Source organism: Ranitomeya imitator, chromosome 3 (genome assembly GCF_032444005.1).
Source record: "Ranitomeya imitator isolate aRanImi1 chromosome 3, aRanImi1.pri, whole genome shotgun sequence".
Classification (NCBI taxonomy): domain Eukaryota; kingdom Metazoa; phylum Chordata; class Amphibia; order Anura; family Dendrobatidae; genus Ranitomeya; species Ranitomeya imitator.
Window position 1 is genome coordinate 318589076 of NC_091284.1, and position 25060 is coordinate 318614135.

The 25060-nt window shown below is 44.8% G+C and overlaps 1 protein-coding gene and 1 long non-coding RNA gene across 2 annotated transcripts in view; one reads left to right on the plus strand and one right to left on the minus strand.

Moving 5' to 3' along the window:
• Nucleotides 1–25060, minus strand: part of FANCE (FA complementation group E) — a 119454-nt gene that overhangs the window by 62176 nt on the left and 32218 nt on the right. The window contains exons 5-7 of the mRNA XM_069756617.1: nucleotides 22897–22959; nucleotides 22550–22693; nucleotides 8727–8850 (exon numbers count right to left, since the gene is read on the minus strand). Of these exons, the coding sequence (XP_069612718.1) occupies nucleotides 8727–8850; nucleotides 22550–22693; nucleotides 22897–22959 (331 nt within the window). The remainder of the gene's footprint in view (nucleotides 1–8726; nucleotides 8851–22549; nucleotides 22694–22896; nucleotides 22960–25060) is intronic.
• LOC138669832 (uncharacterized) overlaps nucleotides 1–25060 on the plus strand; it is a 135003-nt gene that overhangs the window by 58407 nt on the left and 51536 nt on the right. The gene's annotated exons all lie outside the window — the stretch shown is intronic.

Sequence of the window (25060 nt, forward strand, 5' to 3'; positions counted from 1 at the left end):
GTCGCCGCTCAAAACTCGCCACGTGCAAAACTCGCCAAATGCAAAACTAGGCTCACGCAAAACTCGCCACACGTGCAAAACTCACCTCATGGAAAGCTCGCCACATGCAAAACTTGCACACGCGGAAAAATTGCCACATGCACAAAAGTTGCAACACATGCAAAATTACCTCACACAAAACTTGCACATACTCAAAACGCACCACACATAAAACTCGCTACGCGCAAAACTCGCTGCACACAACTTGCTACACTAAGGCTAGGTTCACATTTGCAGTGTTGGGCGCAGCGTCGGCGATGCATGCGTCATGGGCCCCTATCTAACATGGGGGGCGCATGGACATGCGTTGTATTGTGTTTTGTGACGCATGCGTCATATTGACGCACAAAGAGGGCGCAGAAGACGGTACTTGCAGCGTTTTTCCTGCGCCGACATTCCTGCTCTGTACGATCCTATGACAACGCATGCGTCGCAAAACGCTGCGTTGTTGGATGCGTTGCCGACGCTGTGCCCAGCAACGCAAATGTGAACGTAGCCTAACCTGTCACATGCAACTCGACACACAAAAAATTGCTAAACGCATGTCGCCACACAAAACTCATCTCACAAAAGTCGCTACATGCATGTAGCCACATGCAACTCAACACACAACTTGACAAATTAAACTTGCCCTAAAACACACACGTCTGGTATTATCCTTCAAAAATAAAAATCTTATTAATAAGCAGACAAACTACAAGAGCAACAAATGTACCATATAGGAAATCCGGCAGCTGTCAGTCACATGACCTGTCTATTATGTGTATGTGTGAGCTAATATATGCAGCCGGGGGGGAGGGCTTCCTGTTGGCTGGAGATTTATCAGGCTGCCAATTTAGCTTACAAATACTGAGGTAAAAATACTGACCAAATAATGTGTGAACGCAGTCTAATACAGGAGGAGATGACATACAGATATATACTATATACAGTTAGGGCCAGAAATATTTGGACAGTGACACAATTTTCGCGAGTTGGGCTCTGCATGCCACCACATTGGATTTGAAATGAAACCTCTACAACAGAATTCAAGTGCAGATTGTAACGTTTAATTTGAAGGGTTGAACAAAAATATCTGATAGAAAATGTAGGAATTGTACACATTTCTTTACAAACACTCCACATTTTAGGAGGTCAAAAGTAATTGGACAAATAAACATAACCCAAACAAAATATTTTTATTTTCAATATTTTGTTGCAAATACTTTGGAGGCAATCACTGCCTTAAGTCTGGAACCCATGGACATCACCAAACGCTGGGTTTCCTCCTTCTTAATGCTTTGCCAGGCCTTTACAGCCGCAGCCTTCAGGTCTTGCTTGTTTGTGGGTCTTTCCGTCTTAAGTCTGGATTTGAGCAAGTGAAATGCATGCTCAATTGGGTTTAGATCTGGAGATTGACTTGGCCATTGCAGAATGTTCCACTTTTTGGCACTCATGAACTCATGGGTAGCTTTGGCTGTATGCTTGGGGTCATTGTCCATCTGTACTATGAAGCGCCATCCAATCAACTTTGCAGCATTTGGCTGAATCTGGGCTGAAAGTATATCCCGGTACACTTCAGAATTCATCCGGCTACTCTTGTCTGCTCTTATGTCATCAATAAACACAAGTGACCCAGTGCCATTGAAAGCCATGCATGCCCATGCCATCACGTTGCCTCCACCATGTTTTACAGAGGATGTGGTGTGCCTTGGATCATGTGCCGTTCCCTTTCTTCTCCAAACTTTTTTCTTCCCATCATTCTGGTACAGGTTGATCTTTGTCTCATCTGTCCATAGAATACTTTTGCAGAACTGAGCTGGCTTCTTGAGGTGTTTTTCTGCAAATTTAACTCTGGCCTGTCTATTTTTGGTATTGATGAATGGTTTGCATCTAGATGTGAACCCTTTGTATTTACTGTCATGGAGTCTTCTCTTTACTGTTGACTTAGAGACAGATACACCTACTTCACTGAGAGTGTTCTGGACTTCAGTTGATGTTGTGAACGGGTTCTTCTTCACCAAATTGAGTATGCGGCGATCATCCACCACTGTTGTCATCCGTGGACGCCCAGGCCTTTTTGAGTTCCCAAGCTCACCAGTCAATTCCTTTTTTCTCAGAATGTACCCAACTGTTGATTTTGCTACTCCAAGCATGTCTGCTATCTCTCTGATGGATTTTTTCTTTTTTTTCAGCCTCAGGATGTTCTGCTTCACCTCAATTGAGAGTTCCTTTGACCGCATGTTGTCTGCTCACAGCAACAGCTTCCAAATGCAAAACCACACACCTGGAATCCACCCCTGACCTTTTAACTACTTCATTGATTACAGGTTAACGAGGGAGACACCTTCAGAGTTAATTGCAGCCCTTAGAGTCCATTGTCCAATTACTTTTGGTCCCTTGAAAAAGAGGACGCTATGCATTACAGAGCTATGATTCCTAAACCCTTTCTCCGATTTGGATGTGGAAACTATCATATTGCAGCTGGGAGTGTGCACTTTCAGCCCATATTACATATATAATTGTATTTCTGAACATGTTTTTGTAAACAGCTAAAATAAAACTTGTGTTACTGTCCAAATATTTCTGGCCCTAACTGTACAGGAAAGATGACACACAGATATATACTATATACAGGAGAGATGACATACAGGTATATACTATATACAGGAGGAGATGACACATATATACTATATACAGGGGAGATGACACAGGTATATACTATATACAGGGGAGATGACATACAGGTACATACTATATACAGGGGAGATGACACACATATATATACTATATACAGGAGGAGATGACACACTGGTATATACTACATACAGGGGAGATGACATACAGGTACATACTATATACAGGGCAGATGAAACAGGTATATACTATATACAAGGGAGATGACACAGGTATATACTATATACAGCGGAGAGGACAAACAGGTATATACTATATACAGGAGGAGATGACACACGTATATACTATATACAGGATGAGATGACACACTGGTATAAACAATATACAGGGGAAATGACACACGTATATACTATATACAGGAGGAGATTACACAGATATATACTATATACAGGAGCAGATGACACAGGTATATACTATATACAGGAGGAGATGACTTACAGGTATATACTATATACAGGAGATTATATACTATATACAGGAGGAGATGACACATGTATATACTATATATAGGAGATGACATACAGGTATATGCTATATAAAAGAGATGACACATGGGTATATTGAGGATGAGATGACATACAGCAGGTATATACAATATACAGGAGGAGATGACATACAGTGACATACAGGTATATACTATATAAAAGAGATGACACATGGGTACAATCATGGCCAAAAGTATTGACACCCCTGCAATTCTGTCAGATAATACTCATTTTCTTCCTGAAAATGATTGCAAACACAAATTCTTTGGTATTATTATCTTCATTTAATTTGTCTTAAATGAAAAAACACAAAAAGAATTGTCCTAAAGCCAAATTGAATATAATTCCACACCAAACATAAAAAAGGGGTGGACAAAAGTATTGTCACTGTTCGAAAAATCATGTGATGCTTCTCTAATTTGTGTAATGAACAGCAACTTTAACTTACCTGTGGCACCTAACAGGTGTTGGCAATAACTAAATCACACTTGCAGCCACTTGACATGGATTAAAGTTGACTCAACCTCTGTCCTGTGTCCTTGTGTGTACCAAATTGAGCATGGATAAAAGAAAGAAGACCAAAGAACTGTCTGAGGACTTGAGAAACCAAATTGTGAGGAAGCATGAGCAATCTCAAAGCTACAAGTCCATCTCCAAAGACCTGAATGTTCCTGTGTCTACCGTGCTCAGTGTCATCAAGAAGTTTAATAGTGAAGTATATCGTGGCACAACTGTCGGTGCTCAAGAAAGGTTTCCCACACCAGTTATCTTATAGTAAGTAAATAACTTGGCACTCAACTTTGTGGACAGTGATAATAAAGAAAATTATATTTATTACTTGAATAGCAGCCCAGCATAAACGTTTCAGTCAAACATTTAGACCTTCTTCAGTAAACCGACTGCTGGTGTAATGGTGAGTATGGGGCACTGATGTACGTAGATAGGGTCCTATGGTGTGGTGTCTGCTGGACCTCGGGTAGATGGAACGTATACGCGTTTTCGTTCCAAATAGGCTTGTAGGATAACTGGCTAGTATGAATAACTTTGACTACAAGAGGTACTGGAGATATGCCAAAAGCACAGGATATGGAGTAGTGTCCAATTTAATAGCATGGAGCCATATGATCCTGGCCGTAAAAGAGGTAATAGGCATAAGGTACCGGAGAGACGGTAGGTAATCTAACGCACAGGGCTTTTCAGGAAGGCTTCATAAGGAAAGCTTCATAGGAAGAGGGCGCTAAAGATCTGCTCCGGTGTGAGATGCGCAGTAGGTGTACATCAACGCGGTGTCCGCCGCTGGTTGAATGCTGGTTGAATTCAACCAGCGGCGGACACCGCGTTGATGTACACCTACTGCGCATCTCACACCGGAGCGGATCTTTAGCGCCCTCTTCCTATGAAGCTTTCCTTATGAAGCCTTCCTGAAAAGCCCTGTGCGTTAGATTACCTACCGTCTCTCCGGTACCTTATGCCTATTACCTCTTTTACGGCCAGGATCATATTGCTCCATGCTATTAAATTGGACACTACTCCATATCCTGTGCTTTTGGCATATCTCCAGTACCTCTTGTAGTCAAAGTTATTCATACTAGCCAGTTATCCTACAAGCCTATTTGGAACGAAAACACGTATACGTTCCATCTACCCGAGGTCCAGCAGACACCACACCATAGGACCCTATCTACGTACATCAGTGCCCCATACTCACCATTACACCAGCAGTCGGTTTACTGAAGAAGGTCTAAATGTTTGACCGAAACGTTTATGCTGGGCTGCTATTCAAGTAATAAATATAATTTTCTTTATTATCACTATCCACAAAGTTGAGTGCCAAGTTATTTACTTACTATCAAGAAGTTTAAAGCCCATGGCACTGTGGCTAACCTCCCTAGATGTGGACGGAAAAGAAAAATTGACAAGAGATTTCAACGCAAGATTGTGCGGATGTTGGATAAAGAACCTCGACTAACATTCAAACAAGTTCAAGCTGCCCTGCAGTCCGAGGGTACAACAGTGTCAACCCGTTCTATCCATCGGCATCTGAATGAAAAGGGACTGTATGGTAGGAGACCCAGGAAAACCCAACTTCTTACCCCGAGACATAAAAAAGCCAGGCTGGAGTTTGCCAAGACTTACCTGAAAAAGCCAGAAACATTTTGGAAGAATGTTCTCTGGTCAGATGAGACAAAAGTAGAGCCTTTTGGGCAAAGGCATCAACATAGAGTTTACAGGAGAAAAAAAAAAGAGGCATTCAAAGAAAAGAACACTGTTCCTACAGTCAAACATGTTGGAGGTTCCCTAATGTTTTGGGGTTGCTTTGCTGCCTCTAGCACTGGACTGCTTGACCGTGTGCATGGCATTATGAAGTCTGAAGACTACCGACAAATTTTGCAGCATAATGTAGGGCCCAGTGTGAGAAAGCTGGGTCTCCCTCAGAGGTAATGAGTCTTCCAGCAGGACAATGACCCAAAACACACTTCAAAAAGCACTAGAAAATGGTTTGAGAGAAAGCACTGGAGACATCTAAGGTGGCCAGCAATGAGTCCAGACCTGAATCCCATAGAACATCAGTGGAGAGATATAAAAATGGCAGTTTGGAGTAGGCACCCTTCAAATATCAGGGACCTGGAGCAGTTTGCCAAGGAAGAATGGTCTAAAATTCCAGCAGAGCATTGTAAGAAACTCATTGATGGTTACCGGAAGCGGTTGGTCGCAGTTATTTTGGCTAAAGGTTGTGCAACCAAGTATTAGGCTGAGGGTGCCAATACTTTTGTCTGGCCCATTTTTGAAGTTTTGTGTGAAATGATCAATGTTTTGCTTTTTGCTTCATTCTCTTGTGTTCTTTCATTTAAGACAAATTAAATGAAGATAATACCAAATAATTTGTGTTTTCTATCATTTTCAGGAAGAAAATGAGTATTATCTGACAGAATTGCAGGGGTGTCAATACTTTTGGCCATGACTGTATATAGAGGAGGAGATGACATACAGCGGGTATATACTATATACAGGGGAGATGACGTACAGGTATATACTATATACAGGAGATGACATACAGGTATATAGTATATACAGAAGAGATGACATACAGGTATATACTATATACAGGAGGAGATGACACATAGGTATTTACAATATACAGGAGGAGATGACATACAGCAGGTATATACTATTTACAGGGGAGATGGCATACGGGTATATACTATATACAGGAGATGACACAGGTGTATACTATACATAAGGGAGATGACAAACATGTATATACTGAGGGGAAAATGAGAGGTGTGAGGTGAAAATGAGGGGTGTGAGTGCAAAATGAGAGGAGTGAGGGAAAATAGTGGAGTGATCGGAAAATGACAGATGTGAGGTCGAAATGACAAGTGTTAGGGGGGAATGAGAGGAGTGAGGGGGAAAATGAGAGGTGTAAGGGAGAAAATGAGAGATGTGAGGGGGAAAATGAGAGGCGTGATGGGAAAATAAGACAAGTGAGGTGCTATAACTAACTACAGATATTTACTATGCCCAGGCAACGCCGGGCTCTTCAGCTAGTAATCTTATAAATGTGCCGCTGCTGTGTGCTGTGTAATGGCCGTGTCTGACCGTACAGGAACATGGTCTGATCATACCACAGCTCCAGGGCAGGCGGGTATACAGACAGTGGGACAGCAGGGGACCACAGTTAATTCTGTGAGGTAAAACATTGCTTAAAAACAAGCAGAGAAATGTTTTACCACACGAAAAGAATCAGCTGTGACCCCCTGCTGTCCTGTTTGTAAACTCTCTTTTGGTTCCTTCCCTGTCCAGGAGCTGTGGTATGATCAGACCATGTTCCTGCACGGACAGACACAGCCATTACACAGTACACAGTATGGGCACATTTATAATATTATCTCAGCACAGGAACATTATTTTTAATCGTTTCCTATTGTGGAAGTTATCATTATTACACGATCTAGAGAATAAAATGAACTTTTGTTTGTGGGAAAACCCCTATAAAGCAATTGCCATATTACTATGCAAGAGTTTTTTCATATCATTCCAAGAGCCTTGACCTTTTTTATCTTTACACTGTTCACCAATTGGGTTAATTAATTTTCTATTTTGAAAGACCGGACTTTTAGAAACTTGGAGATAACATGTATGTAAATTTTATATTTTATTTCTTCATTTTTAAATCAGTAAAATAAAAAATAGGAGTGATTCAAACTTTTACATTTTTTCAATACTGTTTTATTATATTTTTTAGTCATTTTAGGGGACCTGGACCTGTGATCGTCTTGTCGCCTATGCTATATACAGTAATAACAGTATTGCTGTATATTGAAAAAAATCAGTCTTCTATGAACCCCAGCCACAGGCTGCTTTCACATGAGTATCGTCAAAATAGGTACTGTGGTCTTCAGCAGCCCTCTGGCTATCTTGACGTACTGGCTGTATTGGCTTTTGCAGGAGCACAGACAAGACAGGCATAGGGGTCTTCAGTAGCCCCCTGGCAGTCACAACATCCCACTGACGCCTCGTGAACGCATTGTAGGCATGCTAATCAGCAGTTAGAACAGATTGACCCCTAGAACATGAGTTTTAAATGATGCAATCAAAGATTTACAGCAGCATTTAACGGTTAACAACCGAGCCTTGACCTCAGCCCCATGTGTGGCCATTAAAAGCAGATTATTGCTGAATGACACAGCCATCATCTGTCAGCTCAGTTACTGAACCCACATCAGAACCAGGGAGCCGGCATATGACTTACCAATAAGTCATTTTTCGGTAAGGTGTTAAACACCCTGCCTAACAAGCCCTTTATCCCGTTTGACTCAAACATATCTTCAGAAAAAGGGTTTCTAAAGTGCCTTTTTTATATGCAAATTAATCCTTTCACTAGTCGATGGGACATTTGTTTCCCCAGACTAGTCTCCCCATTCAGCATGAAATCACGCCCCTGTAGGTGTGATAATTTCCAAGATGCGGCGTCATTGCCAGCCTTCTTTCATACAAGTCATTGTTCCTCAGTTATCGGGTATACACTACCTGGCTTCAGAGGTGCACTGTGCATGTCCAGATGCAGAGAAGTCCGAGGATAACTTAGTAGCCAAAGATCGCTGACGTCAGGATTCTTCTCTTCTTCCGGACATGTGCAGTGCACCTCTGAAGCCAAGAAGTGTACACCCGATTTCTGAGGTGCAATGACTTGTATGAAAGAAAGTTGCACGCATGTATGAGTTTTGCAGAAATTATGTTATCACGCCCATAGGGGTGTGATTAGATGCTGAGTGGGACAACTAGTTTGGCAAAACTAACGCCCCATCGACTAGGCAGAAGGTTAATTTGTATATTAAAAATGCAGCTCTGTAGATGTGATGTCGATGCCAACGCCTATACACAATTAACGATGCAGTGATGGAGACACTCCAATGAACCAGGAGAGGGTAAGTAAAAGCTCAGCTTGTTATTTTCATCACGGCAAGGACAGATTTGTGCAAACAAGATAAAAGGGGAAAAGCCCTGTATTATTTTTCAGATTACCTGTCTCCGCTTTAGCCAGTAGTGGGCTAATTAATGTGTTACATGCAGGCCTGGCATACTTTCGGCAAAACATGGTAAGTGCTGCAGTAAGAGTACGAGATGCTGGTGCAGAGAGTGAAAGTACCTGTGTAAAAGGAAAAAAAAGGATAATTACAAAAGCATTCAACCTTGGGGAGGTGTAAGGGAGAGTGCTTAAAAAAATGCCAATTTGAAAGTTATTTACACAAATATCATGAAACAGGTACAGCGCCTTGAAAAAATATTCATAACCCGTGAACGATTTCACATTTTTTCAAGTTACACCTACAAATTAAATGTATTTTATGTGATATTCCAACACCAAATAGAAAATGATGAATTGTTTTCTAATTATTTAAAAAATATAAATCTGAAATTTGTGACGTGCATTTGTATTCAGCCCTGTCTGTACTACGTGTAGACAAAAAGGTTAGGAACGACTTCAGTCAGAGAGGATGGCACCTATAAAGTACATGGCTGCAAATGTTTATTTGTGCTACTGACAACATCTCATCAGTATTGTGATTCCTATATGGTCCACAGTCTGATGTCTGGTAACAACTCCCAGTATCTCGTTACTATTGTTAAGGGCATACTGGGAACGGTAGGTTCAAGCAATACAATTAAACATGAAGCTGACCTGACATTACATTTGATCACTGCATTATGATGGTTGCTGTTTATAAGTACTTACGGTGGTTCTGGCGGTGCATCCATATACTGATGGTGGTTCTGGTGCTGCATTCATATACTGATGGTGGTTCTGGTGCTGCATGCATATATAGATGGTGGTTCTGGTGGTGCATTCATATATTGATGATGGTTCTGGTGCTGCATCCATATACTGATAGTGGTTCCGGCACTGCATTCATATACTGATGGTGGTTCTGGTGCTGCATTCATATAAAGATGGTGGTTCTGGTAGTGCATTCATATATTGATGATGGTTCTGGTGCTTCATTCATGTACTGAAAGTGGTTCTGGAGCTGCATTCATGTACTGACGGTGGTTCTCATATAAAGATGAATAAAACTTGGCACTCAATGTGAGAAGAAAAAGCTTCTTAATTTATTGATGCATCCAGACAAACAAAACTGCTAAACGTTTTCGGTCCACACCGGACCTTCGTCAGAGCATTTCTTTGACATTGACTGGATATAGAAGCTACAATGCATGGATGAGCGTCAGACAGAAGTAGAAATACTACAGCTGCAGTGTGCTGGAGGATCGGAGCACATGAGAATGTAGAGCGCCACGGTAAGGCACAGAGCCTAGAGGGGGTAACGGCGCTGATCCTGGAGGAGCGATGTGCTGAGCAGAGAGGAGCAACGCCGTGGTGGTTCTCATATACACATGTAACAAACCATAACATGCTTCATGGTCATGTTAAAACTTAGTCTTTAATCTAAGTTATGAGTATGATTTGAAAAGTTTCTGCTTCAAAAACTCAGTTTACGTTAGCATGTGTTCACGCTGATTGTTTTGAAGCAGAAACTCTACCAAATCCTCCTCAAATACTTATAACTTGGTTCTGGTGATGTATTAATATACTGATTGTGGTTCTGGTGATTTATTCATGTAAGTACACCCTTTACATTTTAAGCTTCCCTTGGGATTGGTTAAGTATTGCAATGTGGCCTTTCGACCAAAATATATTGTGCACCCAGGGTTTAGATTTAAGCATATTCATGTGTTTTGAATGGTCACAATTCACACCGAAAACCCATTGAGAATCTGTGACAAGATTCTCTTCATCCAATCTCCCTGAGCTAGAGCTAGTTTACAAAGAAGAAAAGAATTTCAGCCTCTGCATGTGCACAGGTGTTACAGACATTTCTCAAAAGACTTGCAGTAGTAATTGCAGCAAAAGGTGGTCCTACACTGACTCAGGGGGGATGAATACAAATACACATCATAATTTTCAGATATCTATTTTTAAAATATTTAAAAAAACATGTATGATTTCTATTACACATCACACATTTTGGTTATTTTGTGTAGGTATATAACATAAAATCCAAATACAATACTTTTATGCTTGAGGATGTAATGTGGAAAAAATGTGGAAAAGTTTACAGGGCATTAATACTTTTTAACCCCTTTCCGACATTGGGCGTAATAGTACGCCCATGTCAGACTTCCCCTGCACCTTTATGGGCACATGACAACTGATCTATACAGCTGACACGTGATCCAACTGTGGCTGCTAAATAGTTAAATGCCGCTTTCAATCTCTGACAGTGGCATTTAACTCGCGCTTACCAGAACAGAGTGGCTAATCCTGCCCATCACATGATCATCGTATCTACACCAAAATGGTATCAATAAAGACATCAGCTCGACGCACAAAAAATAAGCCCTCACCCAATCTGAGATCGCGAAAACTGGAGACGCTACGGGTAACGGAAAATGCGCCATTTTTATTTTACAAATGTTGGAATTTTTTTCTTATCACTTACATAAAAAAGAACCTAGACATGTTTGGTGTCTGTGAACTCGTAATAACCTGGAAAATGATAATGGCAGGTGAGTTTTAGCATTTAGTGAACATGCAAAAAAATACCCCAAACAACTGTGGAATTGCACTGTTTTGCAATTTCACCGCACTTGGAATTTTTTTCCCCATTTTCTAGTACCCGACATGTTAAAACCAATGGTGTCGTTCAAAAGTACAACTTGTCCCAAAAAAACAAGCCCTCACATGGCCATACTGACAGAAAAAGAAAAAAGTTATGGCTCTGGGAAAGAGGGGAAAGGAAAAGTCTTAGTTACTCACCGGTTAACGGTGTTTTTCGGAGTCCATGACAGCACTACGGAGAGAGGGGATCCGCCCTTCAGGAATAGCAAACCTACAGATACATAAGGGCGGCACCTCTCCCACGCATCAGTTGGTTTACAGAGCACAAGAGGACCACCAAGGTTAATAGCATACATAATAAACCATGATACAATAACTAACTATTCACTACCCGTGATTATATAAACAAAGGAAGAGGTGTACACCCAGAACTTAAGAAGACGGGAGGATATGTACAGGTGCTGTCATGGACTCCGAAAAACACCGTTAACCGGTGAGTAACTAAGACTTTATTCGGTCGTCCATGACAGCAATATGGAGAGAATTACAGAGAGTAACTAACTAGGGAGGGACTACGGCTTGCAGCACCCTTACACCAAAAGAGAGGTCAGAAGAGGCACCCATGTTCAATCTATAGTGGTTATAGAATGTGTTTGGAGAAGACCAAGTAGCAGCCTTACAAATTCGGTCGATCGACACCTCCAATGTTTCCGCCCATGAGGCCGCCATAGCTCTAGTGGAATGCGCTTTTAGACCTTCAGGCGCCAGCTTGCCCTTTGAGATGCATGCCAGCGAGATAGCCTCCCTGATCCATCTAGCTAAAGTAGATTTCGATGCTCTATGACCTTTCCTACTACCCTGATAGGACACGAATAGGGCGTTATCTATCTTCCAAGGATCAGTCACTGCTAGATATTCCAGGATACATCTTTTTACATCTAAAGTGTGTAGCTTCCTTTCCTTATCGTTAGTAGGATTGGGGAGGAAAGATGGAAGAACTATTTCCTGTGTTCTGTGGAATCTGGACACTACTTTAGGAAGATATGCTGGATCAGGGGACAGTATCACTATCATCCCTAAGCTACATGTAAGGGGGAACACTGGATAATGCCTGGATGTCTCCTATCCTACGTGCCGATGTTAGGGCCACCAGGAAGGCTACTTTAAGGGATAGATTTTTAATAGAGGCTGAAGAAATTGGCTCAAATGGGGCCTCTGTCATGGCTGAGAGGACTAGGTTCAGGTCCCATGGCATGACCCTATTCTTCACCATTGGCCTAGACCGTTTTGTCGCCCTGATGAATCTGCTGACCCAGTAATTCTCAGCAATGTTGCAGCCAAAGAGGGCCCCTAAGGCTGATACCTGCACTTTAAGAGTATTTGGGGATAACCCCTTCTGTAAGAATTCCAAAATCTGGTCTATCAGTATTGACTGACCAGCTTTACCCCCGAGTTCTGAAGAAATCTCTTCCAGATCCTGAAATAAATTTTTGTGGTGATTATTTTTCTGCTCTTCAGCAGAGTGTTAATGAGGCCCGGAGACAACCCCCTATCTTTTAACAGCGCCCGCTCAAAATCCACGCCGTCAGATGAAGGCCAACCGCCCGAAGATGGTAGACTGGGCCCTGGGATAGGAGATCCGGGATGTCTGGCAAGACCCATGGGTCGGATATTGACATAGCCCTTAGGCATGGAAACCAGGTCCTTCTGGGCCAGAAGGGGGCAATTACTATCACTGTGGCCTTGTCCTTCCTGATTCTCCTCACCACCAGAGGAAGTAGAGACAGGGGAGGAAAGGTGTAAGCTAGCCTGAAGTTCCAGTCTATGAGGAGGGTGTATATGTGACAGAGGATTTTCTCTGGGGTTCAGAGAGCAGAATTGTGTCACTTTTCTGTTTTCTTTTGTGGCAAACAGATCTACCTCCGGTTGAACCCACCTTTCCACGATGAGGTTGAAGATGGAGCCGTTCAGGGACCACTCTCCCTGCCTCAATGTGTTGCGGCTTAAGAAATCCGCCATAGTGTTTTCTGCTCCTCTTATGTGAAGAGCCGTCAATGAGAGAAGATGTTGCTCGCTAGCTGGAACAGACGATCTGCTACGTACATTAGGGATTTGGAACGGGTCCCGCCTTGGTGGTTTATATATGCCACAGTGACCCGATTGTCCGAGAATACCAGCACGTGGTGGCCCTGTAGATAGACAAGGAGTGTTTTAACTGCCTGTTCCACTGCCGTTAACTCCTTCAGGTTGGAGGACATTTCCATCTGACGCTGATTCCAAAGCCCCTGGACCAATATATCCCCCATGTGAGCCCCCACCCAGAAGGGCTAGCGTCTAAGGTGACTATACGAGTTACATTATATTCCCAGGGGACCCCCGTGGACAGGTTCTCTCGGTCTAGCCACCATTCGAGGGATACAATAGCGTCTTGGGATAGGGTCAGCAGGCTCTCCATCCCCCCAACCTTTTTTGTTGTAACAGCACCTCGCCCTGAAGTATCCTCGAATGATACTGGGCCCATCGGACCGCTGGAATACAGGACGAGAGAGCCTAACAGAGACATGGCTCTTCTAAGGGACATGGTGGGGTTTTTAGAGGCGTTTAGCACCTGAAGGTGCAGGCGATCAATTTTCTCGTGAGGCAAACGGCATTCCTGAACCTGGGAATCCAGGGTCAGGCCTAAAAATCGCTGCACCCTCATGGGCTGTAACCGTGATTTTTTAACATTTAGCATCCACCCCAGACGCTCCAGGGCAGACATTACTTTATGTAACTGTTCCAGACAGTGATCCGCCGTTTTACCTACGATAAGGAGATCGTCCAGGTAGGGGATTATTAGAATGTCAGACTCATGTAGGTGTGCCATAACTTCAGCCATTACCTTGGTAAACACCCGAGGGGCGACCGATATACCAAAGGGGAGGGCCCTATACTGGAAGTGTCTGACTACCCCATCCAACCGTACCGCCACCCTCAGGAATCGTTGGTGTCCTGCATAAATGGGGATATGGTAATAGGCGTCCTTTAAATCCAATACTACCATAAAGCAGTTTTTAAACAGTAGCTTTATTGCGGTGTTAATAGTCTCCATTTTAAATGATTGTACGGTCAGGAAATTGTTAAGCGCCCTAAGGTTAATGATTGTTCTAAAGGAGCCGTCAGGTTTACGTATCAGGAATAGAGGAGAGTAGAATTCTCTACCCTGTTCTCCTTCCGGAACCTCTGATAGGACATTCTTATTGAGCAGGTCGTGAACTTCCATTTCCAGGGCCACCTGTTCTGCTGGAGAGGACCTGAGTGGGGTAATTCTGAAGAAATTCTGAGGGATAGAGGAGAACTCTAGCCGCAGACCCGTAGCTATTATTCCCAAAATCCAATCGCTACTGGAAATTTTGGACCAGGCCGGGTAGAAGGCAGATAGTCTACCTCCCACCGGGGCGACTAGTCATTGGGGTGGTTTTTTGACCTCACGGGATGGCTCCTGACGTCCCCCACCTCCAAACATAAATCCAGTACCTCTCTTCTTTTTATCGTCCAATCTGCTCTGGTCTCTAGCTGGTCTTCTTCGAAAGAACCTTTTCCCTGTGAAGGGACACCTGTAAGAAGTAGTCGGTAGACTGGGAAATTTCTTCTTCTCGTCTCCGGCTTTCTCCAGCAGTTCGTCTAGGATTGGACCGAACAGGTATTCCCCTTCGCATGGGATAGAGCACAGACGGGATCTGGATTGAAGGTCACCCAGCCAACATTTCAGCCACAGGGCCCTGCGTGCCGCGTTTGATAATCCTGCCGCTCTAGCCGCCATTCTTGAAGAATCTGCAGATGCGTCCGCGAGAAAGGCAGCGGCATTCTGAATTGTTGGCAGGAATTTTAACATAGATTCTCTGGAGACTCCCTCTTCCAATTTGGACCCTAGTTGATCCAGCCAGACCATCATTGATCTGGCTGCACATGTCACAGCTACTGCAGGTCTTAGGGCACCCGCCGACATCTCCCATGTCCCTTTAAGAAACGAGTCTGCATTATCGAGAGGATCCTTTAGGGAAGCCATATCATCAAAGGGAATATATGATTTTTTAGACGCCTTAGCCACCGCTGCATCCAATTTTGGTGCCTTATCCCATGTGTTCACCAGGGGGTCCTCAAAGGGATATCTACGTTTAAAGGCCGGTGGAAAGGAGCCTTTTTTCTCTGGCTTTTTCCATTCCCTTTTGATAAGGTTCTGAACCTTGTCATTAAGCGGAAATGACCTACGCTGTTTTGGGTCTAGTCCGCCAAACATTAGGTCCTGCGCTGAAAGTTCTGGCCTTTCATCAGCCACCCCCATGGTGGATCTAACTGATTTGATCAGCTTGTCCATCTGGTCCAGCGGGAAACAGAAACGATTAGAATCCTCTTCTCAAGAGGACGCCGAGGAGACAGAGGTTTCTGAATCATTCTCCCTTCTAGGGCCAGCGGACGAATCCGAATCTGAGGCGCTAGGCTCCCTTCTTCTTTTGGAAGGCTCCCCCGGGAACAGGGATTTCAGGGAATCTTTCACTTTCTTCCTGATAATCTCCCTAAGGTTTGACGTAAAATCAGGAAACTCTTCCGCTACCTATGGGAGCGGAGAAAAAGGCTATGTAATTTATCCGGTGCTACCGCTATACAGTGTTCCCATCAATCTATTCCCTACTGTCTGCCGCACAAACGACTGACAAAGTCTTTTAGGGTAGGCGTCTGGCAAAGGGCAAGCGCATAGTGCGCACTCGTTTTTTACCTTACCAGCGCATTTTTTCCCCTAAGGAAATAAACATAGGAAAAGACTGCATCAGGGTACGTTCACGAAGATCTCTTACCCAGGCAGTAGCGGTAGGTACCGGATTACTGGGGGGTCGGTCCAGATCCTTCTGTTTAGATCTGCGACTGGGCTGGTTACTGCGTCCGTGGGTCTTCGGCTGGGGGTTCGCATGACACCTCTCCGAGGCTCTGTCCTGCTCCAGCAGACCGACGGTAGCTTCCGGCTCATCCATAGTTGCAGATGGGCTCACAAGCAGCCCTGCAGCGCTCTGTACGGCTATATATAGCCCTTCCCCCGGATCCGGAACACGTGCAGGTGTGTGGCCAGAATCCACCTCCCCACGTGCAGATCCCTGCTCCACCCCCCTCCGCCTCCAATCGCTCCCCCACCACCACCTCCGCCGCATGCAGGACAGTGGCGTTCCTAGCTAAAGCCGGCCGGCGTTTGATTTCCGGTCCCAGCCCCGCCCCCTGCGCGTCACTTCCGGTATCGGGCAGTGCGCTCAGGGACGCGCCCGGAAGCCGGGGACGGCGCTGCCGGACCACCAAGCCGCCCGCCGCTATACCATCGCCGCCTGCGACCGCAGCACAGCGGCAATCGCGGCAGAAGCCGGCGTCCGACCCCCGGCTCCGGCCCCCCGAACCGAAAGGAGCGAAGAGGGGTGCTCCCGGAAGCCTGCACCACACCGACGAGGACCAGAGGCGGGGAAGACAGAGGCCCAGGAGAGTGAACGGACTCCGGGGGGAGACATACTCACCTCGCTGGCCTCTGGGGACGGACCTCCTCCGGACGCCGCTCCACTCTGCACCGCTCACTGTCGTGGAGTCCTACCCGGACCCACCGTGGCGCTTCCAGAGACCCGCACTGCCCGAGGTAGGAGACCTCCTCGCTACCTGGGTCTGGTCCTGTGTGCGCTCCGTAGCCGGTCACATGTACTCATCACGTGTCTGTGACGTCACGTAAGGTCCTGTACCTTGCCGGCTTTAGATTTTAAAACCCAGCCGCGACTGCCAGTGCACGGCAGATTTTGAGCTCCCAAGGGGTACGCTAGTCACCGTCCGGGACAGCGTCCCCTGCACTACTATTCGTAATCTATTATTTATCTGTGGTACCTGACATCACCTGAACGGAGATCAGGATAAGGCTCCAGACGCATGGTCTACACTACATCAGGACCTCTTTGCACGTAACAGACAACATCCTGATACAGACTTCTGCGATTGAGGTAACTACATTTTGTCATTTATGTAGATTTTTATGTGAAATACTGTTGGTGTCATCACCCAGAATTTTAATTATTTATGGTTTTAAACAGGCTTTTTCAGCGCAAATATTTTACACATTTCCCTTCTATGCAGTTTTGACTGCACAATGGCCAAACTGCAAAGTGACCACTTAGGCAAAGTTCACAAGACCATATATTCTGTCCGAGTACAGACAGTGGAAAAAAACAGACAAATGTCAAATGTTATTACTGGAGGACTGCAAATGAGTGATTTTGCTCACGGTCCAAATCCGCATGTGAAAACAATTGTGACATGCCCTAGTTTCATCCGTGTGAGACACAACTAATTAAGTCTACATGTGTGCAAAAAAATAATTGGATACACTGCAGAGCCACAGTATTGCATCTGATATTTTACCTATACATTATAACTCTTGAACATATGAAATTAGGGCATGTCCACACGTTAAGTATTTGCTGCAGAACATGCTACATCAAGAATGTGACTCTTGGCAAGAAAAACGCTGCATAAAAAAGTGCGTTTGGGTGCGGTTTTCCCCATTCATTGGAATTGTTGAAAAAAGCTGAAAGAATTGACATGCTGCAGAATTAAATCTGCAAGAAAAAAATAAGCAACATGTGCACAAGATTTCAGAAGTCAGACAGTAAAAAACTGCTTTTTGTTTAGCAAAATGTTTAGGAAAACTGCAACGTGTGCACATCCTCTGGTTTTGCTAAATGCGGGTGTATAAAAATCAGATTGGATACATAGGACAAATTATAGAAAAAAAATCATCTCAATTTTCTGAATGATGATTTTTTTATACACTTGTGTAGTTTTACTGTGATTACAAGCCATGAGTCAGTAACAGCTACTGTGTGCTTTCAGCCATAGCGCAGACACTCGAGATTTCCTGAGCATGCTCGGGTGTCTTCCGAGTATTTTTTAGTGCTCGGAGATTTCGTTTTCCTCACCGCAGCTGAATGATTTACATCTGTTAGCCAGCATAAGTACATGTGGGGGTTGCCTGGTTACTAGGGAATCCCCACATGTAATCAAGCTGGCTAAGAGATGTAAATCATGCAGCTGTGGTGAGGAAAACTACTGTAAATCTCCGAGCACTAAAAAATACTCAGACGACACCCGAGCATGTAACGAGTATATTTGCTCATCACTAATCATATCTACTCCAAAATGGTGTCAATCAATAATATTATAACATTTTGAGCTGGCCCCTCAAACAACAAGTTCTCATGGAGCCCCCAAAAAATAGAAATGCCTTGGCCTTTGCTCCTAAACCCTTGTACAGGGATCTGGACTTTCATAGGCACCCCTGGGTTGAGGCCATGCAGCAGGGTGCTGGCCGGTGAAGTAAGCTGGCAGCAAAAAGTGTTGTCACGTGAGGTTGATACTAGGAGATCATATTTAAAAAAGACAAAATTGTTAGAATAATATTCAAAAATGGGGAGATGTCATTACAAGATAAATACAGGCAGGAGAGGAGCAAAAAGACTGTAGAAAAAAAAAGAGTAGTAGTCATTATACCTGGCACTGGAAACTGGGTAGAGTAGAGAGCAGCCCCATGCAAAGCTGAAAGCAGGGAGTAACACAAACTAGCCAGGAATTAACCCCCAAGCTTTCGGTCTAGGTGGAACTATAAGTGTCAGGAGTAAAACAGGGCTACTGTATTGTCACCTTGCACAGCCCAATTACCGAAGCGGACACAGAGGGGACAGGCACTGCACACATATCAGAGTATATGAATGTGGGGTTTTTTTTTTGCTTACTCACAACTATTTTTCATTTGAGAAAAAAAATCTTCCTACAAGAACAACATGAATGAGCAATGCTCACCCTCCCTTGCTAACATCACAGTGGCTGTCTGGGAGCAGAAATACATGTTCACTGTGGATAATCCCTTCATGAACTCCATTGAACTCTATGGGAGATTTATAGATGACAGTGATGATAGGGAAAGGAGGAAATCAAGAAGCAATAGCTTTTGTTGAATCTCTGAATATCAATCCATTATCTGGATATAACATTAATAGCTAGTATTTCAACAGGAACTGTGACAATTTACCCTTACAAGAAATCTACTGATACTAACAGTATTTCAGAAGCGCATTCATGCCATGCTAAAAATGTAATTAACCCTCCGTCAGGGGCAATATGTTTCATAACGAGTTTAGGGGCATTGCGCCTGTCCGGCATAGGCTAGAAAATTGGCTATATTTTCCTTTTTTAAACATTTCAATGCTCTAAAAGTGATTCCTTAATAGGAATGTAATAAATGAGAATACATATAATCAGGTGTAAAAAAAAAAAAAAATGTTTAATAACCAGAAAAGTAATCTGTTTCTATGTCTTGAGCATCCTCCTCACTCTCTCCATCTTGATCTGTATCAGACACATCTGGACATTCTTCCACATCATCTTCTGAATCAATGTCACTTTCTTCCCCTAAATCTTCTAGCTGTAAGGGGTCTGTCTCATCATCAAGCAGCATATTTTGCACTTGCTCAACATGAAGGGCATTGGACAAGTCAAATATTCTCCTCGCCATTTCATAAGAAAAGCAGAAGCAAGAGAGAATATGTGTTAGGGCGCAATGTGCCTGAGAAGCACACTCTTATTTCTAACAAAACCTTCTATGTCAAATCCACAAATTTAGCACTAGCTATTCATAAAACAAGCTAAAAAAACAATTGGGATGAATAAAAACCGCAAATTCTAATCCTCAAAGGTGTGATGAGCCTGAGAAGCCAAAACACTGATATCTGATCTCCTGCAGCTCTGCAGCACAAGAGGCTTCTCAGGTTTCACACAGCCCTTAAAGTTATGAAGGTACTGGGAGGATGGTGTTTCCCAGACAAACCTCTGAAAATAGAGAAATGAAACTAAGTGAGCTGCGCCTGTCAGATCAGTTGCCCTTGACGGAGGGTTAACAACATTCCCCTAGGAGAATAAAGAACGAAAAGAAACTGCTCTTCCCCGGCTACATTCAATAAAGAAGCGGATCAGTTACTGAGCAGGTTAAAACACAGAGGCTATCCCAATTGCTACCTACAAAAAGAACAGGGAATAAAATTGATAGAGCTAAATTAATGGAAATAGATAATAGCGTGTCACGCTCTGTAACTAAGAACAATCGCAGCAAAAATGCCCAGATAACTTTTTCAATGAATTATAGTCTACAATATAATACAATTGTTCATATCATTAAGAAATATATACCTATTTTATATTATACCTGGATAAAAAAAACTTGCGGAAATACTGAAAGATTCAGGAATCCGTTTCACGGCTAAGAATTCTTTCTCCCAGTTTCTTTTGTAATGACCATAACAGTACTAATAAAACATGGCTCAACTACAAAGAATTCTATAAATGTGGTTCTCACGCATATAAAACATGTTTACACATAAACAAAACCACAACTTTGTCTTCAAACAAAATGCACAAGAACAGGTGTTTCCTATTAGGAGTGTTATTAATTGTAACACTGAAGGGTTAATCTATCTGGCGAGGGGACATCGTGCAGTCTGCAATATGTAGGATGCACTGCAGGGCAACTGATAAAACGGATTAGAAGGCACCAGTCAGATGTGAGCAATTCCACTGCGCAAAACATCTCAGCGGTCTCCAAACACTGCAAACGTATACATGGGGGAGCACCAGCACACTCACAGCTATGGGGAATGAAAAGGTTTTCAGACCATTCAGAGGTGGAGATTACAGTTACAGGAGAAAAATCTTAAACAGATAAACACATTGGATCTTTAAGTTGCAGACAAGAATTTAGAATACTACAGGGTGGAGCGCGGTAATTTGCTGATTTGGGAATGAAATAAAAAAATTCTGATCATTAGAAAAATTTTATTTTATATTTTAATTATACTGAACAGTAATGGAATTTTTAAATTACATGGTTTTAAATAGTGTATCTGGCAAATGTCGACCTTCGCTATCCACACACTGCTGCATACGTTTTCTGAAGTTTTCATGAACTCTATCAAGCATGTCCACTGGTATTCTGCCAATTTCAGCTTCAATATTGTTCCTTAGGTCTTCCAAGGTGTTGGGACGGTTGATATACACCTTAGACTTCAGGTAACCCCAAAGGAAAAAAATCGCATTTGGCTAAATCTGGTGAGCGTGCTGGCCAGTTCACATCTCCCCTCAAAGAGATAAGCCGTCCAGGAAACATTTGCCTCAAACAATTCATGGTAACCCTCCCTGTGTGTGCAGTGGCACCATCCTGTTGGAACCATGTATCCTCTAGTTCCATTGCCTCAAGAGCCGGCTGAAAATAATCCTGTATCATAGACAAGTACCGTTCGGAGTTCACAGTTATGGCACGACCATTATCCTGAAAAAAGTAAGGACCAATGATGCCTACTCGTGATATGGCGCACCACACAGTGACGCGGTCCGAATGCAGATGTCTCTCGTGAACTTCTCTGGGGTTTGTTTCACTCCAGTAACGCATATTTTGTTTGTTTACACACCCACTGAGGTGAAAATGTGAAAATTCACCCAATTTACAATTGATTGCCGTCCAGGAACACGTCCGCGTGGAGGAACAGCGAATTGTAAACGAAAAGCACGCTGCACTGCAATGATCGAGTGGGCATTTGAAAAATACGCTTCAACACAAAATGACCTCTCCTCACGTGTCCACTGCATGATGGCAACTGAAAGGCAGAGGAATACAAATCTCCCATCAGCCACTGTAAGCCACACCCACTCTCCCCTCTCTTCGACCGACAGTGCCGCCACAGCATGCAGTGCAAAAAAGCAAATTACCGCGCTCCACCCTGTACAATATAATGAATGCTGAAGTATAGTATGATTTTTTTGTTTTTTTCCCCTTTTTTTCTATCTTTTTCAAATGCTCTCCAATATTTTATATTGTGATAGGATGTTTTTTGCCGTTCTATATATGCTTTCCAGGGTGTATGTTTTATATATTATCTACCAATCATGCTACAGGGATTGGTTACTTTGTTTCCTCTCTTTGTAGTAATTGATTATGTTATACCTGACTGGTGTCCAACAGATATATATTCCCTGCATAGGGGTAAAAGACAGACCATGATTAAGACCTCACGGTCGAAGCCATCCTGGGCTTCCAACTGTATCCACTATATGTCCTTTTAATGTTTTATTCCTGACCACGCTGGAGAACCTCTTCACAGTATATGAATGTACGGTCACTTACCTGTTCCAGGAAGAAAATGCTGGCCAACGATTCTGCATGAGCATAGCTAAGATCTGGTGAAATGTAGTCCAAATAAGTGCATAGCTGAAATAGGCACTTTGGGGAGATTTGTGTGACACCAGCAGAGGAAAACACAGTTTGAAGCTTCATTAAAAAAAAAGAATAAAAAAAATGAAGATTAAAAGATTTATTCAGTTCTCTGTTTTCCTGTCTTCCATATTAGAGAACATTTTCATGACTTATTACGGTGATCCTACAGGAGCCTTCTAGAAGGGGTTAGCTAAACACTAAATGCAATGTGAATGCGCTTGTATCCATTGTGGGTATTAGTTATGAAAACTACAAACCTGTAAAGGAGTACATCCATCACATATATTTTTCAACTTTAATAAATATTCAGGGTCTAATGTCTGAAAAACAAGAGAAAACCATTATAAGTCTGCAGGCAAAGATCTTATTCTTGTTACAGCAAGTATGTCACTCCCACAAGTCAATATAATCTAATCAAACAAAGGACATACCACTACAAATCAGAGCTGGAGTGCAGTGTCCGCTAATTTCTAATGTTTATTCATTAGGCAAATGGGGCGCTCAGCACACTCCAGGCCCAGTGCACCATTTCACAGCTCAATCTAGCCATGTCCCAATTTGTAGACTTATAAAGCACTCACTTGCCCAGGGTGAGTGCTGCCTGAACTTAAAACTCAGCTGTGCGTGAGCTTAAAATGCTGCACAAGCCAAGCACACGCGGGGGCACAGCACGAGCCAAGCACACGTGGGGGCACAGCACGAGCCAAACACACGCGGGGGCACAGCACGAGCCAAGCACGCGTGGGGGCACAGCACGAGCCAAGCACACGTGGGGGCACAGCACGAGCCAAACACACGCGGGGGCACAGCACGAGCCAAACACACGCGGGGGCACAGCACGAGCCAAACACACGCGGGGGCACAGCACGAGCCAACCACACGCGGGGGCACAGCATATGCGGGGGCACAGCACAAGCCAAGCACACGCAGGGACACAGCACGAGCCAAGCACACGTGGGGGACACAGCACGAGCCAAGCACACGCGGGGGACACAGCACGAGCCAAGCACACGCGGGGGACACAGCACGAACCAAGCAAACGCAGGGACACAGCACGAGCCAAGCACACGTAGGGGTCAAGCACGAGCCAAGCACACGCGGGGGCACAGAACGAGCCAACCACACGCGGGGGCACAGCACGAGCCAAGCACACGCGGGGGACACAGCACGAACCAAGCACACGCAGGGACACAGCACGAGCCAAGCACACGTGGGGGCACAGCACGAGCCAAGCACACGTGGGAGCACAGCACGAGCCAAGCACACGTGGGGGCACAGCACGAGCCAAACACACGCGGGGGCACAGCACGAGCCAAACACACGCGGGGGCACAGCACGAGCCAAACACACGCGGGGGCACAGCACGAGCCAACCACACGCGGGGGCACAGCACGAGCCAACCACACGCGGGGGCACAGCATATGCGGGGGCACAGCACAAGCCAAGCACACGCAGGGACACAGCACGAGCCAAGCACACGTGGGGGACACAGCACGAACCAAGCACACGCAGGGACACAGCACGAGCCAAGCACACGTGGGGGTCAAGCACGAGCCAAGCACACGTGGGGGTCAAGCACGAGCCAAGCACACGCGGGGGCACAGAACGAGCCAAGCACACGCGGGGGCACAGCACGAGCCAAGCACACGCGGGGGACACAGCACGAACCAAGCACACGCAGGGACACAGCACGAGCCAAGCACACGTGGGAGTCAAGCACGAGCCAAGCACACGCAGGAACACAGCATGAGCCAAGCACACGTGGGGGTCAAGCACGAGCCAAGCACACGCGGGGGCACAGAACGAGCCAAGCACACGCGGGGGCACAGCACGAACCAAGCACACGCAGGGACACAGCACGAGCCAAGCACACGCGGGGGACACAGCACGAACCAAGCACACGCAGGGACACAGCACGAGCCAAGCACACGTAGGGGTCAAGCACAAGCCAAGCACACGTGGGGGTCAAGCACGAGCCAAGCACACGCGGGGTCAAGCACGAGCCAAGCACACGCGGGGGCACAGAACGAGCCAACCACACGCGGGGGCACAGCACGAGCCAAGCACACGCGGGGGACACAGCACGAACCAAGCACACGCAGGGACACAGCACGAGCCAAGCACACGCGGGGGCACAGCACGAACCAAGCACACGTGGGGGCACAGCACGAGCCAAGCACACGTGGGGGCACAGCACGAGCCAAACACACGCGGGGGCACAGCACGAGCCAAACACACGCGGGGGCACAGCACGAGCCAAACACACGCGGGGGCACAGCACGAGCCAACCACACGCGGGGGCACAGCACGAGCCAACCACACGCGGGGGCACAGCACGAGCCAACCACACGCGGGGGCACAGCATATGCGGGGGCACAGCACAAGCCAAGCACACGCAGGGACACAGCACGAGCCAAGCAC